The sequence below is a fragment of the Kryptolebias marmoratus genome, linkage group LG19, assembly GCF_001649575.2.
Source record: "Kryptolebias marmoratus isolate JLee-2015 linkage group LG19, ASM164957v2, whole genome shotgun sequence".
In the NCBI taxonomy this organism is placed as follows: Eukaryota; Metazoa; Chordata; class Actinopteri; order Cyprinodontiformes; family Rivulidae; genus Kryptolebias; species Kryptolebias marmoratus.
The window spans coordinates 16,772,555-16,787,545 of NC_051448.1; the positions used below are offsets into that span (position 1 = coordinate 16,772,555).

Consider the following 14,991-nt stretch of genomic DNA (forward strand, 5'->3'; position numbering starts at 1 on the left):
TAACAAAAATGCTCAATATAGAAATGATTACAGAAGACCAGGAGTCTGCAACCTGTGACTCTTCAGCCCTCAGCAGCGTCTCTTTGTAACTTTTACCAAAAAAAAAAAAACATGAACCTGAGTAATATTTACATCTAAACTGGCAACAGGAAATGGTTCTTTTTGTACACTGAGGTTTTTACGAAACTGTTTAAAATGCAGTGATAAGTATTATTGTAACATGCTCCCAGCTTTGTTGTTTTAATTTTCTGACTCAGTGTGCTTGCTCTCCAAATCCACCAGAAATTTTACATTTTTCAACATACTGCTGTAAAAGTAAGGAGTAGTTTTGTGCATCTATTGGAAAAAAAAAAAATTTAAAAGCATGAAAATGTGATATATGAAGAAAATATAACAAACAACCTGATGAATGTAACTTAATAATTGTATCTTTTACCCTAAAGGTATTCATCACAAAGTATGAAATTAAGCATAAAAAAGGTCATCCTGAACTTGATCAAATAGTGCAGTTTGAAAGAAGTGACTCCAGGAGTTTTCCAGATATAGTGGTATTCGGAAATGTGGGTAGCACTCAGTGTAAACAAAGTGCTTGGCTAAATCCTCCAAGAAACCAGATGGAAGCTTGTCTCTGCTGCTAAATGTGAAAGAAAAGAGGGGGAAAAAACCATGAGGCAGCTGTTAAGACGACATATAAAGGATGAAGCAGGGTGAAGGTGCACCATAAAACTTCTTCTAGACCGATAAGGTTACTGTTTCAGCGCGCCCGTCTTTTATCCGAACACGGTACTCAACAAAATCTAACTTCTCCTCCTCCATGGACGTCACCATTGTTGGCCCGTTTTCAGTCACTTCGGCTGTTTCTGTAGGTAAATACACGCACATGGTCGTCAGTGTCCGCTCACAAATTTTGCTTTGCCGGTAATTTTCGGGGTCAAGCAGATTTTTGCGGCTCAACACAAAAAATGGCTGTTTAAAAGTAAAATTAAGGAGTGCAGACCCCTATAATCGACCTACATATTTCAAATAACTTAAGTGACTGGGTAGAAATGCTAATTATCTATATATTTTTTTATTTGAATTCATACATATTCCACCTGTCTGTCATGCTTATTTGATATTAAGTGTCCTTATCATGGTTAAAAAAAATGGTTCACATATATATATAAAAAAGAACAAGATGTATGGTTTTGTTATTAATATTGTCCTGCAGGGGTGGCTGCCTCTGCTGTAACACTCTGGTTCTTTACAGCAGGGGGAGGAAAACAAACAACAACAACAATCTTTTCTGGAGCTCGCCGGTGCCCGTCGTTGTGCCATTGTCCCCGTTGTTTCTGGTCCTTTGTGCTTTTATTCAGCCTGCACCGTTCCTCATCCTACATTACCCACATCCACAAAGAGCAGGGCCTCGCTTCCCATTGGCCTGCCTCCACTTTTTCCCTCTCAAGCCTCCTCCGTCTAGTGGGATCTGCGCACAAAGAGCGCGCAACCAATCGGAGCGAGCATGCTGCCGAGTCCCGGCCAATGGGCGCCGCCCTCTTATTTACATAGAGACCGGGCGAGCCAATCAGGAGTCCCCAGGGCGCAGGATTCTGACCCCTCCAACCAATGGCTGAGGGCGGCACAGAGTTTTGGGGAGTGCATATAATCAACATATTATCGAAAGGTGCTCAGATATTGATCCGGTATTTCGAGGTATAGTTCAAATTCGCCTCCTGTAAGCCTTCCGAGCTCGGCGGGGAAACAAATCGAAAAATGCCGAAGAGAAAGGTGAGTTTGTCGCCTGCCGTCCGGCGCACTTCGTTGTATTTTTTTTTCTCTCTCTCGAGCTCGAGCTTTGGACGAAAATAGCGGTGCGCGATTTCTGTGGCGACGTCGAGGCAGGTGAGGCGATACGCAAAGTTTTAGGGAGCGGGTTCTGTTTTTTTTTTTCTCTTTCCGTTTTTATTCGACTAAACAAATCCTCTTATCTGTATGTGAGTGGCCATTTATGTGGCACCGACTGCTGAATGTCAGACGGGGATGGTACGTCCTCTCCGAAAGCAAAAAAAACAACAAAAACACGTATCACCTCCCTGTCTAATTCAGGCAGGCGCCGAGCCACATGGAGGAGGGGGGTAAAAAAATGACGATGGAGGCAGAATGAGGGACAATTGGTGCGTTCAGGGAGGCCCGGAGTCTTTACAAACAGCGGTGCGCGTCAAGCCGCAGCGCTTTGTGCTCCGGCGCGTGGATGGAAACCGGCTTTTCCGCCACCTAAAATCTGCCATTATCTGCGCAGATTCTCCTCTGAGGACGGAGAATGGTGGGAGGGGAGGGGGGTCGCGCACATGCAAATCATTCCCAACCTTCACACAGAACCAACATGTCCCCTCCCTCCCCTCCCCTCCGGGGTGGAGGTGGACTCTCCTGAGCACCCTCCTACCTGCCGTCAGGCCCGCCTCCACCCACACAGAAAAAAAGGGGCGGGAGGTGATGCCTTTCTGCCTGTGTTAGCAAAATATCTCACGACCCACTGGGGTTCGTCAGCATGTACCACATGTACAGCTCACTGGATTTTAGGGTCAAGATGGCCGCCCCAGCTGGTCGAGCTCAGCTGTTTTAAGTTAGTGGACTTGGTGTTTATCGGGCGCGGTGGTAGCCGAGGGTCATCTCCGTCGATCGAGCGAGACTCTGTCTGTCTGTTAGCAAAATATCTCACGAACAACTGGCCTTTTTTTTTTTAGCAGGAAGTAATCATTGGAGGCACATGTACAGCTCACTGGGTTTTTGGGTCAACCCGATTCAAGATGGCCGCCCCAGCTGGTTGAGCTCAGCTGTTGTAAGTCAGCAGACTTGGCGCCCATCGAGTTAAAACGCGGCGCGGTGGAAGCCGAGGGTGATCCCCGTCACACGCCCAGAGCGCCGGTGGTTAGGGTTAGGCCCTCGTTCAGAACTTTGGCCCCCAGCGGTTTCGAGTCGACCCATTTTGTCTGTTGGCAAGATATCTGGGCGAGCGGCCGGGTGGAGTTTAACGAAGCGCTTGGGGAGTAATCGCTGCACTCGCATTTACCACTGATTGGCTTTTAGAGCCCAGTCGATTCAAGATGGCTGCCGCAGCCAGCCAGCTGTAGCAAGTGCAAAAATGGCTGCAGGTCAGCTGGTTTAACAAGCGCTGTGCAGAAATTGGGTGTGGTAGTAGCTGAGAGTCATTCACATCCTGTACTCCACCACAGCTAATGGACCTTGTCCAACACAGACGTGGCTTTTAAGTCAGTCAGATTTACACATATTGCACTGAAGTTTGGTGTGGTAGTAGCTGAGAGTCCTTCAAAGATCTCGCAACATCATATGAAATCAAGTGTAACGTTAATTTTTAAAGTTTTACGGAAACAGCAACAACTCAGCAGGCGATACACATTCCTTCAAGGCTTTGATTTTTTTATTTAGTTAATAACTGGTTCTGAATCAATATTTAAAGTCAAGTTCACCTCTAAGGAGCTCCTTTTCTCTATCTGGAAGCAAAATGGCTCCTTAATTAAAACGAAAATGACCAGAGAGCTTCCAGCGTCATCACACTGTTTATCATCATCATCACATGGTGATAAACGAACAGCACTGCTTTAACTCATCAGACAAAAAAATAACTAAACTAACTGAATAAATTACACAAAACTTTTCTTACACTAAAGCAGTTTTTATCAGATAAATAAACACTGATTAGTCTCGAAAACATCACCAGTAATTTTAAGATCTTTAGATAATTACTGTTGCTTTTTCTAAAATATTTGATATTATAAATAAATATAAATGTAATTAAGATTTGATTACCAATAAATCATTAAAGCTTCTACCAGAAGTTTGTTTAATCGCTCCTATGAATTATTTTGTTCAACCTTCCCTGTGGAAAGTATTACGGTGTTATTTATTTATTTAGTTCAGTTTTACTACATGTAAGGGACTGGAAGTCAGTTGTTGATTTGTTATAATGTTGGCAGAGGGCTGTTCCCATCAGATGTTTTCTTTTTTTTTTTAATTTTTCACAATTGAATCAATATCACAATACAGATTAAACTAGTTTTATTGAAACCAAAAGTGCTCAACATCTGAACTTAAATGTTTTTTTAGTGCATGGAGTGTGTATACATTATTATAAACTAATTATAAATTAATGTAATTATATTTTCTTTTGGGCATGGATCAGAAAAAGTATTTGACGGTTTGATAACTTTGAGTAAAAGTACCACAGCTTCACTGCGTTGTGGTTATAAAAAAAAAAACAAATTTACAAATGCATCACGTGATTGTTTTGCTTTTATTTGAGAAAAGAAATGCAATTAGTATTTTTTTTTTTGCTTAAACAATGCCACAAATTGCTTAATAATGACTATATTACAGGTCTATTAAAATAAAAATACTCTATTATATTTATTTATAGTATAGTATATTTATTTGTATTTATTCATATTTTAATCCACAAACATAAATAAGGAGAGAGTGTGTCAGGTTTTTTAAACCAATTTGTGATCAGCACATACCATTTTTATTTACATTATTTAAGATCGAGGATGAAATTCTTATTTATCCGCAATAATTGAGAATAAATAGTTTCAGCCCAAACACCAGAGTCAACAGGTTGCTTTATTTATAGTTTATTTATAACTCTAAACTAACAGCGCCTATGTTGTTCTCTGCTGTTCTGCTCCTTGTACAGTAGCATTAAGCTGATGTTGGTAATTAATTAGCTGGTTATCAGTGAGCCTGCAGCAATAGGTTGTATTCAGCTCGGCTGCTAACGTGCTAACTCTTCTAGCTTGTCGCGAACGTTTGTTTTCAAAACAGCGTTACCTTGTAAGGAGAGACAGGTGTTGCACCTCTGGTAGAGAGATCATGACTGACAGGGTTTTCCGCTGGATCAAATGTATCCAACCATCCAACAGCGCCCTCTTCAGTTTAGGGGGAATCCCTCCCTCGGCTGCCGTACACAACTGAACGGGGGGCGGGGGGTCAGCGCGCCACGTGACTGAAAAGAGGAGAAACAAGAGCTCTGGTCCTTTATTAAAAGGCGTTTGAGCCACGTGAATGGTGTAACGGAAAGATTTAGTGGTTCTGACTTGAAAACGTCACCCTCAAAATCCAATATGGCTGCCTCGCACATGAAAAGTGGCGATAGCTGCAGCAGGGAACTTTTTATTTTCTCGTCCTGCTGTCAGTTTGAGTCTGTTAAATCAGTCGTACGCATTGTACTTTTCTTCCTCTATCGGGAAACACGTTCCCACAGTGTTTGGATATATAAAAGACAGAGGAGAAAAAACCTTGTTATTGGTAAAAAAAAATTACTTAAACGGCACAGCAAATCCTACAGTTTTCAGCTGGAACACGGTCAGGTTGGGTGCGAGGTCGTTTCCACATCCGTGTTCAAACTTTAGAGGGAAGTTCAACCCTGAACAGGATGGAGCAGTGATAGAAGACAGGTGGATAGATGGATGTTTGTTGTTTACAGCAGCCCAAACCGGTGCTGCTATCAGACCTGCTGTCTGAAACCCACAGTTATTCTGGTAACCTCCAGAAGAAACAAAAACCAGAGGGATGGCATCCACTAGAAAAAAAACCCCAAAAGACTAAATGTCAGCTGGACTGCATGGTCGCTGTAATGCTGTAGATGAAACAGATGGGGGGGCTTCTTCCAGAGTGGTAACTGAATCATCACAAGTGGCTGAATACTTTGATGAGGATGAAACTGTGTCGTCACTGTGGTGCAGGGGAACCTTTCTGGTAGCAAGCAGTCGACAAAGAGTCCATGTAATTACTTTTTTCGTTAATTTATCAGCTGTCGTCGTCTACATTATGGTGAGCTGTTAAAGGAAAGTGGATCTCGATTAACTTTGCAGACGAGTATTTGATCCACCGGCGAACTGCCTGGTCTGCGCCGCGCCCCGCAGACGGTCCTGAAACGTGCAGCGAAGTCTCACTTCCACTCGAACATTCCCAAAATAAACATTACCTGTGCTGACATCGTGGTTTGCTGTGCGTATTACGTTTTTCCCCGTTTGAAGCTTTCGAATTTGGTGAAATTGGCAATTTACCAGCGATAAATTGAATTATCTAGGATAGGCTCTTGTTTGTCGAGGATAATTGTGAGGGTCGGGGGGGGGGGACAAAGGAAAAATGTATTCAGTGTCGCCGTTTTTATTTCTTGCAGTCTCCCGAGAGCGCTGAGGGCAAGGAAGCCTCCAAAGTCACAAAACAAGAGGTAAAGGTTTGAAGCGTGTCTGTGTGCTGGGTGCAGGTGTGTACGCCTCGGTTAACACGCTGTGCAGTTTTTGTTCTCCTACTCACAGTGGATGTATCTGAGTGAGAAAATACACACAAGACAGGTTCGAGTGACAGTTCAGATCTCTTGAAGTGTGAATAGTTGATATCTTACCTGTTGTAGATAGCTCTCAGAACAACCTCAGTTTAGTTTTATTTTTTTCCTGGATTGACGAGCTAACGGCTAGTCTGAGCAGAGCCAAGACCAAAGTGGATTACTCGGATTACCTAAATATACGATGAAGCACTGGATGGATTTGACTGAACGTTTCAGGAAGTAATCAATGGATGTACTCCTACAGCTGATTAACGATTTGGCTATTAATGGCTGTTAGTCGGTTTTACAAATATTGTGCTAAAATCTGATGTGGTAGTAGCTGAGAGTCATTCCCAGCAGGAACTCTGGAGTTGTTTTAGGACTCTGGTCTTGGCTGCACACCAGACTAGTTAGTTCATTAAACTCTGTTTCTTCAAACTGAGGTTGTTCAGAGAGCTATCTGCAACAGGTAAGACATTAATGATTCGTAACATTTTTACTCCAACAGAAAATCCGAACCACGTTGTTAGTCTTTAATGGCATTTGTAACAGTCACCAATTAGATCAGCCCACAGAGGTACAACTGATATCTCCCTCTCTGTCACCATCTCCCTCTTATTTCTCTGTCTTTTTCATCATCACTTGCTCCGGCAGCCCACCAGAAGGTCAGAGAGATTGTCAGTGGTAAGTTTCGCTCTCCCCGTCCCTGTCCTCACCCCTGTCGCTGTCCTCTCCTCTCCCCCCTCCCAGACTCCTCTCGCTCTCCCGTTATAGCGTCATGCTACCAAGTCCTCGCCCAGCATTATGGGTCTGATGAAGGCGATCGGCGTTCACAAATTCCAGAAACATGCTCCCAGAGGAGGGAGTCTGGCCCGGTGTGCATGTCTTTTCGCTGTTGTCTTTGTCCTTTGTCGCTGTGGTCAGCTGCACAACCGCTTGTAATGCAGAGCTGCATGGAGTAAAAAAAAAGGGTTAAATGACATTATCTCAGTAAGAGATATAATTAAAATAAATCACATCTTTACGTTAAAACCAATGATTATGACTGGTTTGTTGTGATCATGCAGCTCTGCCACACAGGTGACGTGTTTCGATCCGTTTGCATGTTTAATCCGTCTGTAGAGACTTTGCATGTGTTTTGTACATTTGCATGTGTGCTTTAAAAGGAAATCGGGAACGTTTCGGGGAAACTGCTTTGCCACTGTCTCACCAGGAGTTCGATGAGCGGATCAGTCGGACCCCGAGTTCATAAATTAGATGTGTTTTGATGCGAAAACTCCCTCACGCCTTCATTTTAGCTTCCTATCAGAATGAGGAGAGTCTTAGCTGCTTATTTACCAATCGCTACAATGTAAAAAGTGTTTAAAATCTTTTATTAAATGTTTGGTGCCCAGATTTGGACAATCAAAAGGGTTCTATTCAGAGCACCGTGATGTGATTAAAGTAAAAATGACCAAAAACAACTTCCTTTCGCCTTCAGAGTCGGACTTCTTTCTGGCAACACATAGTAGAAACTGTTGTCAACTTCAGCTTGAAAAACGGGACTGACTGATGTGTTTCCTGGTTTGGGCAGTGATTTTCTGTCCTGTGGAAGGAACGGAACGATCACTGGACTGGAGATTGACCAGTGTGCGATTTTAGGAAGCTGGAAAGTCGATATATAAAACTACTGTATTTTACGGACTATAAGGCGCACTTAAAGCCTTCAGTTTTCTCTAAAAACGACAGCGCTCCTTATAATCCGGAGCGCCTTATATATGTAAGAAGTCGTGATGTTTTAGTACAACTTTCGTAAAATACAAAGTTGCACCGCTTGCAGCATTAAGGCTCAGTTATAGTCCAGCATGGCCACTCACTTAATAGCAATAACAACTGTAGTCCCTGCCACGTCTTCTTTTGACATGGGTTGCTGCCATCAAATTCAATATTACCTTAGAAATTGTACCATTTCGTAGTTTAAAATTTGACATGTTTCCTATGTTCCATTGTGAATAAAATATGGGTTTATCAGATTAGCAAATCGCTGCATTCTGTTTTTGTTTACATTTTACACAGCGTCCCAACTTTTCCAGACATGGGGTTGTACTTTAACAACCCGCAGATGATAGACAAGTCAGTCTATGTTGTCTGGAGTCATTGTGTTGTAACAACACAGGTAGATCCCCTCAGGTTTACTGACTGGGGTAGGAGCTGAACAGACCCTACATATTCTGTCAACTAAAGCTGTAGGCATTTACAAACGGAGGGTTTTCTTTAATAGTAGTAAGAACTAGAATAACTACTCAAAAGCACAAAGAAGCTGCACGTTTGTTAGCTTTGTTTGATTCAAAACTTAAAAAATAAAGGAGAAAAACATTGTTTTCCTGACTAATACCAGGTAACTTTGTTGAGCCTTTGCAGTGTGACCAGTCATCTAGTTAGTGAGTCATCCATGCCCCAAAGTTTGGCTTCTTCTGATGCTTTCAGAGCGTCTGCTAAACAACTAAATCAGCCTCCCAAAGCAAATTAGTTTATTTTTTATTTATCAGTTTTTCATGAGATAATGTCTTCTGAAAATTAAAAAGAAAGAGTTAAATGTTGGTTGGTGATGTCATGTAGCCATTAGCATTATACAACATCACACAGCTGCAAGCTGGTTTACATCAGTCTTATTCTTTATACTCACATATGAAGTATTTTATCATGACTAAAATCCTCCATATATATATATATATATATATATATATACACACACAGAGTATGTATTTCCAAAGATGTCCAAGTATAGCACATTAAGTCTTATTCTACTTATTCTGGGACAACTGTTGCTTTTACGTCTTGCATTCAGACTTCTACATATATGCTGGAGCAAATAAATCACATGATAGAAGTTTGTGACAGAAGCATCTCTGAAGCTCATGGCTTCAGGGTAGATGGGGCTCACACTCAGTAGCCTAAAAATATCTGCAGAAAACCTGCTTAAACTGATTAGCTGGAATTTGAACTTCCATCGAAATATCAATAATAATAATAAAGGTCAGTTCAGTTTTAGGGATTGCAGATATTTGAAGCCACTTAACGTGACTTGTTTCAGACGGGAAGCTTGTTTCCAGCAGGGTGGTTAGACGGTCTGATCCTCCCACGTCCTTCGTATTCGCTCTGATGACTTTCCCGAGCGTCTCGTGGCCGAGTTGGCATCATTTCAGACGGCGTTTGGCTCCAGCTGTGGAGATGATGCTCCGCTGCCGCAGACGTTCCTTCTTAGACTTCCGTAACTTTGGAGAACAGTTTGTTCAGTTTTGCCTTCTGTGTAAATTTGCAGAAACCCGCTCCACCCAAACCTGAGGCCAAGCCCAAGAAGGCTGTCGTCAAGGTAAAACACATACTCACACACACAAGTAATGGGACGATTGTGAATGCCCACTTCAGCTTGGAAGAGTCTGCTCACTTGCTTAAATTTTTTTTTTGTGTGGGAAAAAAGAGACAAATTTTTGAATCCTTAGACTCAAAAGATCAGATGCAAAATGATGTGTGGCGTTTGCGAGCTTACATCCAGTCCATGCTTTTATTTATTTAATTTTTTCCTTCATTTGTTTCCGGTCAGAAGGTTGCAGACGATAAGGGGCCGAAGGCGAAGAAAGGCGGCGCCAAGGGCAAGAAGGAAGACGGTCCCGCCCAGAATGGAGAGACCAAGACCAACGAGGTACGAAAGGATGATTAAAAAAACACTTTTTAATTACAAACAAGCAAACAAAATGACGCGTTTCTCTCCTCTTTTTGTGTCGATTTGTGTGCAAACACCTACAACCCTTCCATAATTCACCCCACAACCACACACGCGCTCCTTCTCTGAACAATGTCCCTCGAACACACACAGATCTTTGTGTCCCGTCCGTCTGTCAGCGTGTCCTCCAGCCGAAGCACGGCCCCCTCCTTGATGTCAGTCAGGGGACAGAGTGAGACAGTCAGAGTTAAGGGTACGGCTCGGTGTTTCAGCCTAACTCCTGCTGTGTGTGTGTGTATGAGACACTAACAGTTTTTTTAACAGACATTCACTCACCCTGCGTGCTGTGGAGTGCCGTGGTCATCGTTTGTGTACATGAAGGAGTAACAGAGAGTGTAGAAACAAAATATCCTAACCCCAGTAATTCCCTTTCTTGTTAAAGATGCTGATATTTAAAAAAAAATGCTGAAAAAAGGGAAAACTGATGGATTAGATAAGCGTGAGTAGCACCGGTTGCTCAGAATCTGACTGGTGATCGCAACTCAAATGTTCTTTTTGTCACCACTGCCAAAAGAAGGGCAATAATGTTTTTGCCTCTGTGTGTGTGTGTGTGATTCTGTGCAAAAGTTACAAATAATATCTTACCTGTTGTAGATAGCTCTTTGGAGAAATAAGAGTTTAATTTTGACCAAATTGACAAACTAGCAGCTAACCTAAACGGACTCAGGACCAAAAGGGACTGCTGCTGCTTTAAATGAACTCATTTTCAGGTTATTTTATAGACCGTTACATGTTTTTTTAATATAGAGTCTGGTTGTTTGTGAGCACAAACAGCAGCAGCAGTTAGTTGTAGCACTTTCTGTGCAGCCTGGAGCACCTCCAGCAGAAATATCGCTGCCAGAGTACCAATGTAATACAAAGCTGATTGTGGCGTAAACGCTTATTTAAATAAAGTTTGTTGTTTTAAGACAGCAGCAGTCCACTAGTGACTAGCCAATAGCTCGTCAATCCAGTCTGAACTAAACCCCAGTTTTTCCTAACTGAGGCCGTTCAAAGAGCTATCTGCAACAGGTAAGATATTAATTGTTCCTAACCCCTCGGCAGAACTCCACTTAAAGAGGTTTGAACTATAGTTTTAAGTTCAGCTGTTAGCTTTTGTCTCTTGGCTGCAAAATAATTGGTTTGACTTCCAAGACAATCAAGACCTTTGTTTTATTTTACAGAAGTCTCACGCCATTCTTGCTGGAAATTAAATTTCTACTTTTTTGTAGCTCAACTAATGCAATGATTGCGTTACCTGCTATGACTCAACCTGACTGTAAATACTTTGGTTCTCGGATTTGTCCTTTTTTCCTTTCTGCAGCAGTTCTTTGGTGCTCGTAGGATTAGCTGCGGGTTAAAAATGGCGCCCTTGCCATGACAGGGAGACCGTACGCGAAACGTCCTGTTTGTAGATGAACCTCCCCGTTAACTCGGAGTTCAGGAATATCCAACCGCATTTTGTAATGAGCTTTACTACAGTAATACAAAAGTTCAATAGCTCTATCTAAAGAAAAACAAGAGGTAATACAGCTCTGGTAGTTTCTCAAAGTGTTTTTAGAATCATAATCCATGATCTGTAATTAGTGCCTACAGTTTATAAATCAAGTAGCTTCTTTCTCCGTAGAACAAGGTGAGCATGTGTCTGCAGGAACATTTTGGAGCTGTGAGAAAATGAATCTTTACTTAAATGTTACGTCTCATTTTATTTTGAAGTCAAACTACTTTGGACTCAGATACCTAAAGCAGCAGAAACTGCTTCTACTGAACTGTTTTTTTTTAGCTGGATCGGTCTCAGGAGCCGACAAACTGTAGCGTTGGCGGGTAAATCCCTGTCCCCGGCTGTTAACACCTTGTCCACATGGAGACGCAACAGTCCTTTTATCAGTCATGTCTACAAATATCCTCGCAAACACAGCACCGATTCTAGAAATGTCTTTATAAACCCATCCACCCATCCGTTTTCTTAACTCGCTTCTTCTTTCCAAGTCGCGGGGAGCTGGTGTCTATCTCCAGCAGTCAGTGTGCGAGAGGCGGGGGACACCCTGGACAGGTCGCAAGTCCATCACAGGGACACGTAGAGACAAACGAGACAAGCAACCATTCACTCACATCTAGGGACAATATAGAGTTACCAGTGAACCTAACAGGCATGTTTTTGGTCTGGTTCATGCACACAGAAACACTGAAAACTACCCAGATCGTTGTAGTAACTACGCCAGGCCTGTAAGTGGCGCCGTAACACTGCTAAGAAAACACACCAGAAACAGGAAACAAGGCGTGGAGCATGAGCAGAAAGCTTCTAGGCTGAGTACAAACTGTAAACACAACAGCAACAAAAAAACAAAAAGGATGTGTTTGGTTTGTACTTCTGGTAGAAAATACGGAAAAAAACTCTCAACAAACGGCCATTTTCTAAAACGAACGCAGGAAATGTTCGGGACAACATCCTTTTGTGGACTTCTGAAGCAGCCGCTCACAAGCGGAGAGTTCCTCTGTAACCTCTAGCTGGAGTTCGGTGTAGTTTGTCTTTGTCTGAGCTTTCTTTCCACCTTTTCATCCCGGCAGGTAACTGAAGTGGCAGAGGAGGCGTCTGACGAGAAGGCGTAAAAAAAAAAAAGGACACGGACGAGCTCGTCCCCCTTCCGACTCCATGGCAGCAAAGCATTTCTTTTGAATTTTTTTTTTTTTTACTGATGATTTTTTGTACCATGCTCATATTTTTAGACTTGTGATAGTAGAGACCAACAACCAGCAGCCCCACTCCACGCCATCTCCACGCATTACTTCCTGTGACCTTCCAGTCCGGCTTGGTTCTCCGTTTCCGCGTCGCCGTAGGTCCCAGTAGAAGTCAAAAGGCACAACGAAGCAGTTCCAGCAGACAGCTGCACATGTTCTTTTTGCAAACTCCTGAAAACAGGGGGGGGGCATAAACGTGACTGTTACGCTCTTTAAACCGCCTTCATCTGTAATCGCTCCTCTTTGACAAACGATGATGATCGTTATTGGCACTCTGCCTGTAAGACGCTTCAGCCATGAAGGGTACGGTGAGCACGTATGAGCCATGCAGAGCGGGGGGACAAAAAAACCCCATCTCCGTGTACGCCACGAGGAACATGTGCAGCTTTTTAAAAAAAACAAACAAACTACATTTTAGAATCATCGTTTTACCACTTTTTTTTTTTGTCTGTGTGTTTTGGAGTGCAAGTGTTTGACTTTGTCTCTGTGTTTGACTTTGTTCATTGTTTAAATTTTTTTTTTTAATACCCCCCCCCCTTCTCGAACGCCTCGTCCTGCAGCAGAGTGACATAGCAATAACGAGTGGTGCTTCTGTTCTAGACGGCTCTATTGGCTTTGGACCCTTTTGAGTTTCATCTTGTTAGGAGAATATTTTGAAATAAAAGAAAAACCTTGTGTCATACCAGAGTGTGTGTGTGTTTTGTTATATCTGGTAATAAAGCTTATGCGTAAATTACAGCATGCACGTTTTTTTTCCATTCTGCTTTCTGTAAGCGTTTCGGTTTGGAGGCCTTTTTTTCCCAAAGTTTTCAGGGTTAAAAGTACTCTTTAAACAAGCAGAAAGCCACATCTTTGTGTGTGTGTGTGTGTGTGTGTGTGTGAGGTCGCCAGGGCCACACGGCTGTATTAAATACAACTGCTGCGTCAGGAAGTGAAAGGTCAGCGTTTGACAGAGCGGTGGGACCTGTGGAGCCACGCGGCCTCTTCGGCTGTCATTCGGACCCGCAGACCAGTGGCTGCTGCGTGGAGTCGCGATTCCTGAAGACTAAATCAGAGGTCAATAATGTTCCCCCCAGTGTCAACGCGACCGCGTGGACCTCACCAGCTAAAACCAGTCGAACGGTGACCAGAAGATGTAATTGTAGAAACGCCAGAAATACTGATAGTTGCTGTGGTACAGCTAAATGTGAGCTGAAACGCCTTGAATTCAATCCAAAGATCTCGTGACACAATCATTACAATGAGTCGTGTTACAGAAACCACAGGAAAGTCTTATGTCTTATTCACCATGATTAAAAGTTAGACATTAAAAACCAAAACAAAGAATGGTTTCATATGTGTTGGTCAGAACTGGCGTTATGAATGAACCGACCCTGATATTCTTCCATTGATCAATAAGCTAACTCGTGCAGCTGATGGGTTTCTGTTTAACGCTGTGAAGCTGCGATCGGATCGGCCGAGGGGCTGAAAGTAACGCTTCCTCGTGGTCACGTCAACCTGCACCGATACATTTCCTCTTTAGGGTTCAGGGCCACAGGTGATGAAAAACACTCAAGTGCAGTTTAATTAAGTTAGGTTTGCATAATTAAAACACAGATCAAAGATATTAAGAAAAAAGAATAATGACATCAACCCAGTAGGCTTATATAAAGCCTCCACCTAAATAGTATAGAAAATTTATAATTTAGTCCTTCATCAATTGATCATAAATTTATGAAATACAATCAGAAAACAAAAACACATCTATAAAGTATTATTGGTAATTTAAAACATGTACAAAAATATGTAACAATGAAAAAGTGACAATCACAACTCTTTAATTAAATACAGCCTTAACTAATGTTTAAACTCTTGTTTTACCGAGTGTGAAAAGTCACTCCAAAGTTCAGAGAGAAAACTGACCTCTACTGGGCTGATATTTAGGAAAATGAAGACGAGTTCAGGAAGAACTACACTGCATTTTTGGTTTAAAGTAATGAGTGAAAAGCATTGATATCTCTTCTTGACTTTCATAAATCCATCCATCCATCCATTGTCTTCCGCTTATCCGGGGTCGCGGGGGCAGCAGCCTAAGCAGGGAAACCCAGACTTCCCTCTCCCCAGCCACTTGGGCCAGCTCCTCCGGGGGAATCCCAAGGCGTTCCCAGGCCAGCCGAGAAACATAGTCCCTCCAGCGTGTCCTGGG

General features: G+C 42.6%; 1 protein-coding gene across 7 annotated transcripts; it reads left to right on the forward strand.

Moving 5' to 3' along the window:
* The first annotated feature begins 1,589 nt into the window (after positions 1-1,589).
* hmgn3 (high mobility group nucleosomal binding domain 3) lies at positions 1,590-13,493 on the forward strand. Of its 7 annotated transcripts, none has more exons than XM_025004416.2 (7): positions 1,601-1,767; positions 6,179-6,229; positions 6,980-7,009; positions 9,627-9,677; positions 9,912-10,007; positions 10,182-10,274; positions 12,636-13,493. In XM_025004416.2, exons 1-7 carry the CDS (start codon positions 1,753-1,755, stop codon positions 12,675-12,677), a joined length of 378 nt encoding a protein of 125 aa, XP_024860184.1. In that variant the 5' UTR covers positions 1,601-1,752; the 3' UTR covers positions 12,678-13,493. The 7 variants fall into 7 exon arrangements, with proteins under 7 accessions (XP_024860186.1, XP_024860185.1, XP_024860184.1 ...); XM_025004415.2 differs by having other exon boundaries at positions 1,606-1,767; positions 9,909-10,007; XM_017408976.3 differs by having other exon boundaries at positions 1,607-1,767; positions 9,909-10,007; positions 10,182-10,281.
* The last annotated feature ends 1,498 nt before the right edge of the window (positions 13,494-14,991 follow it).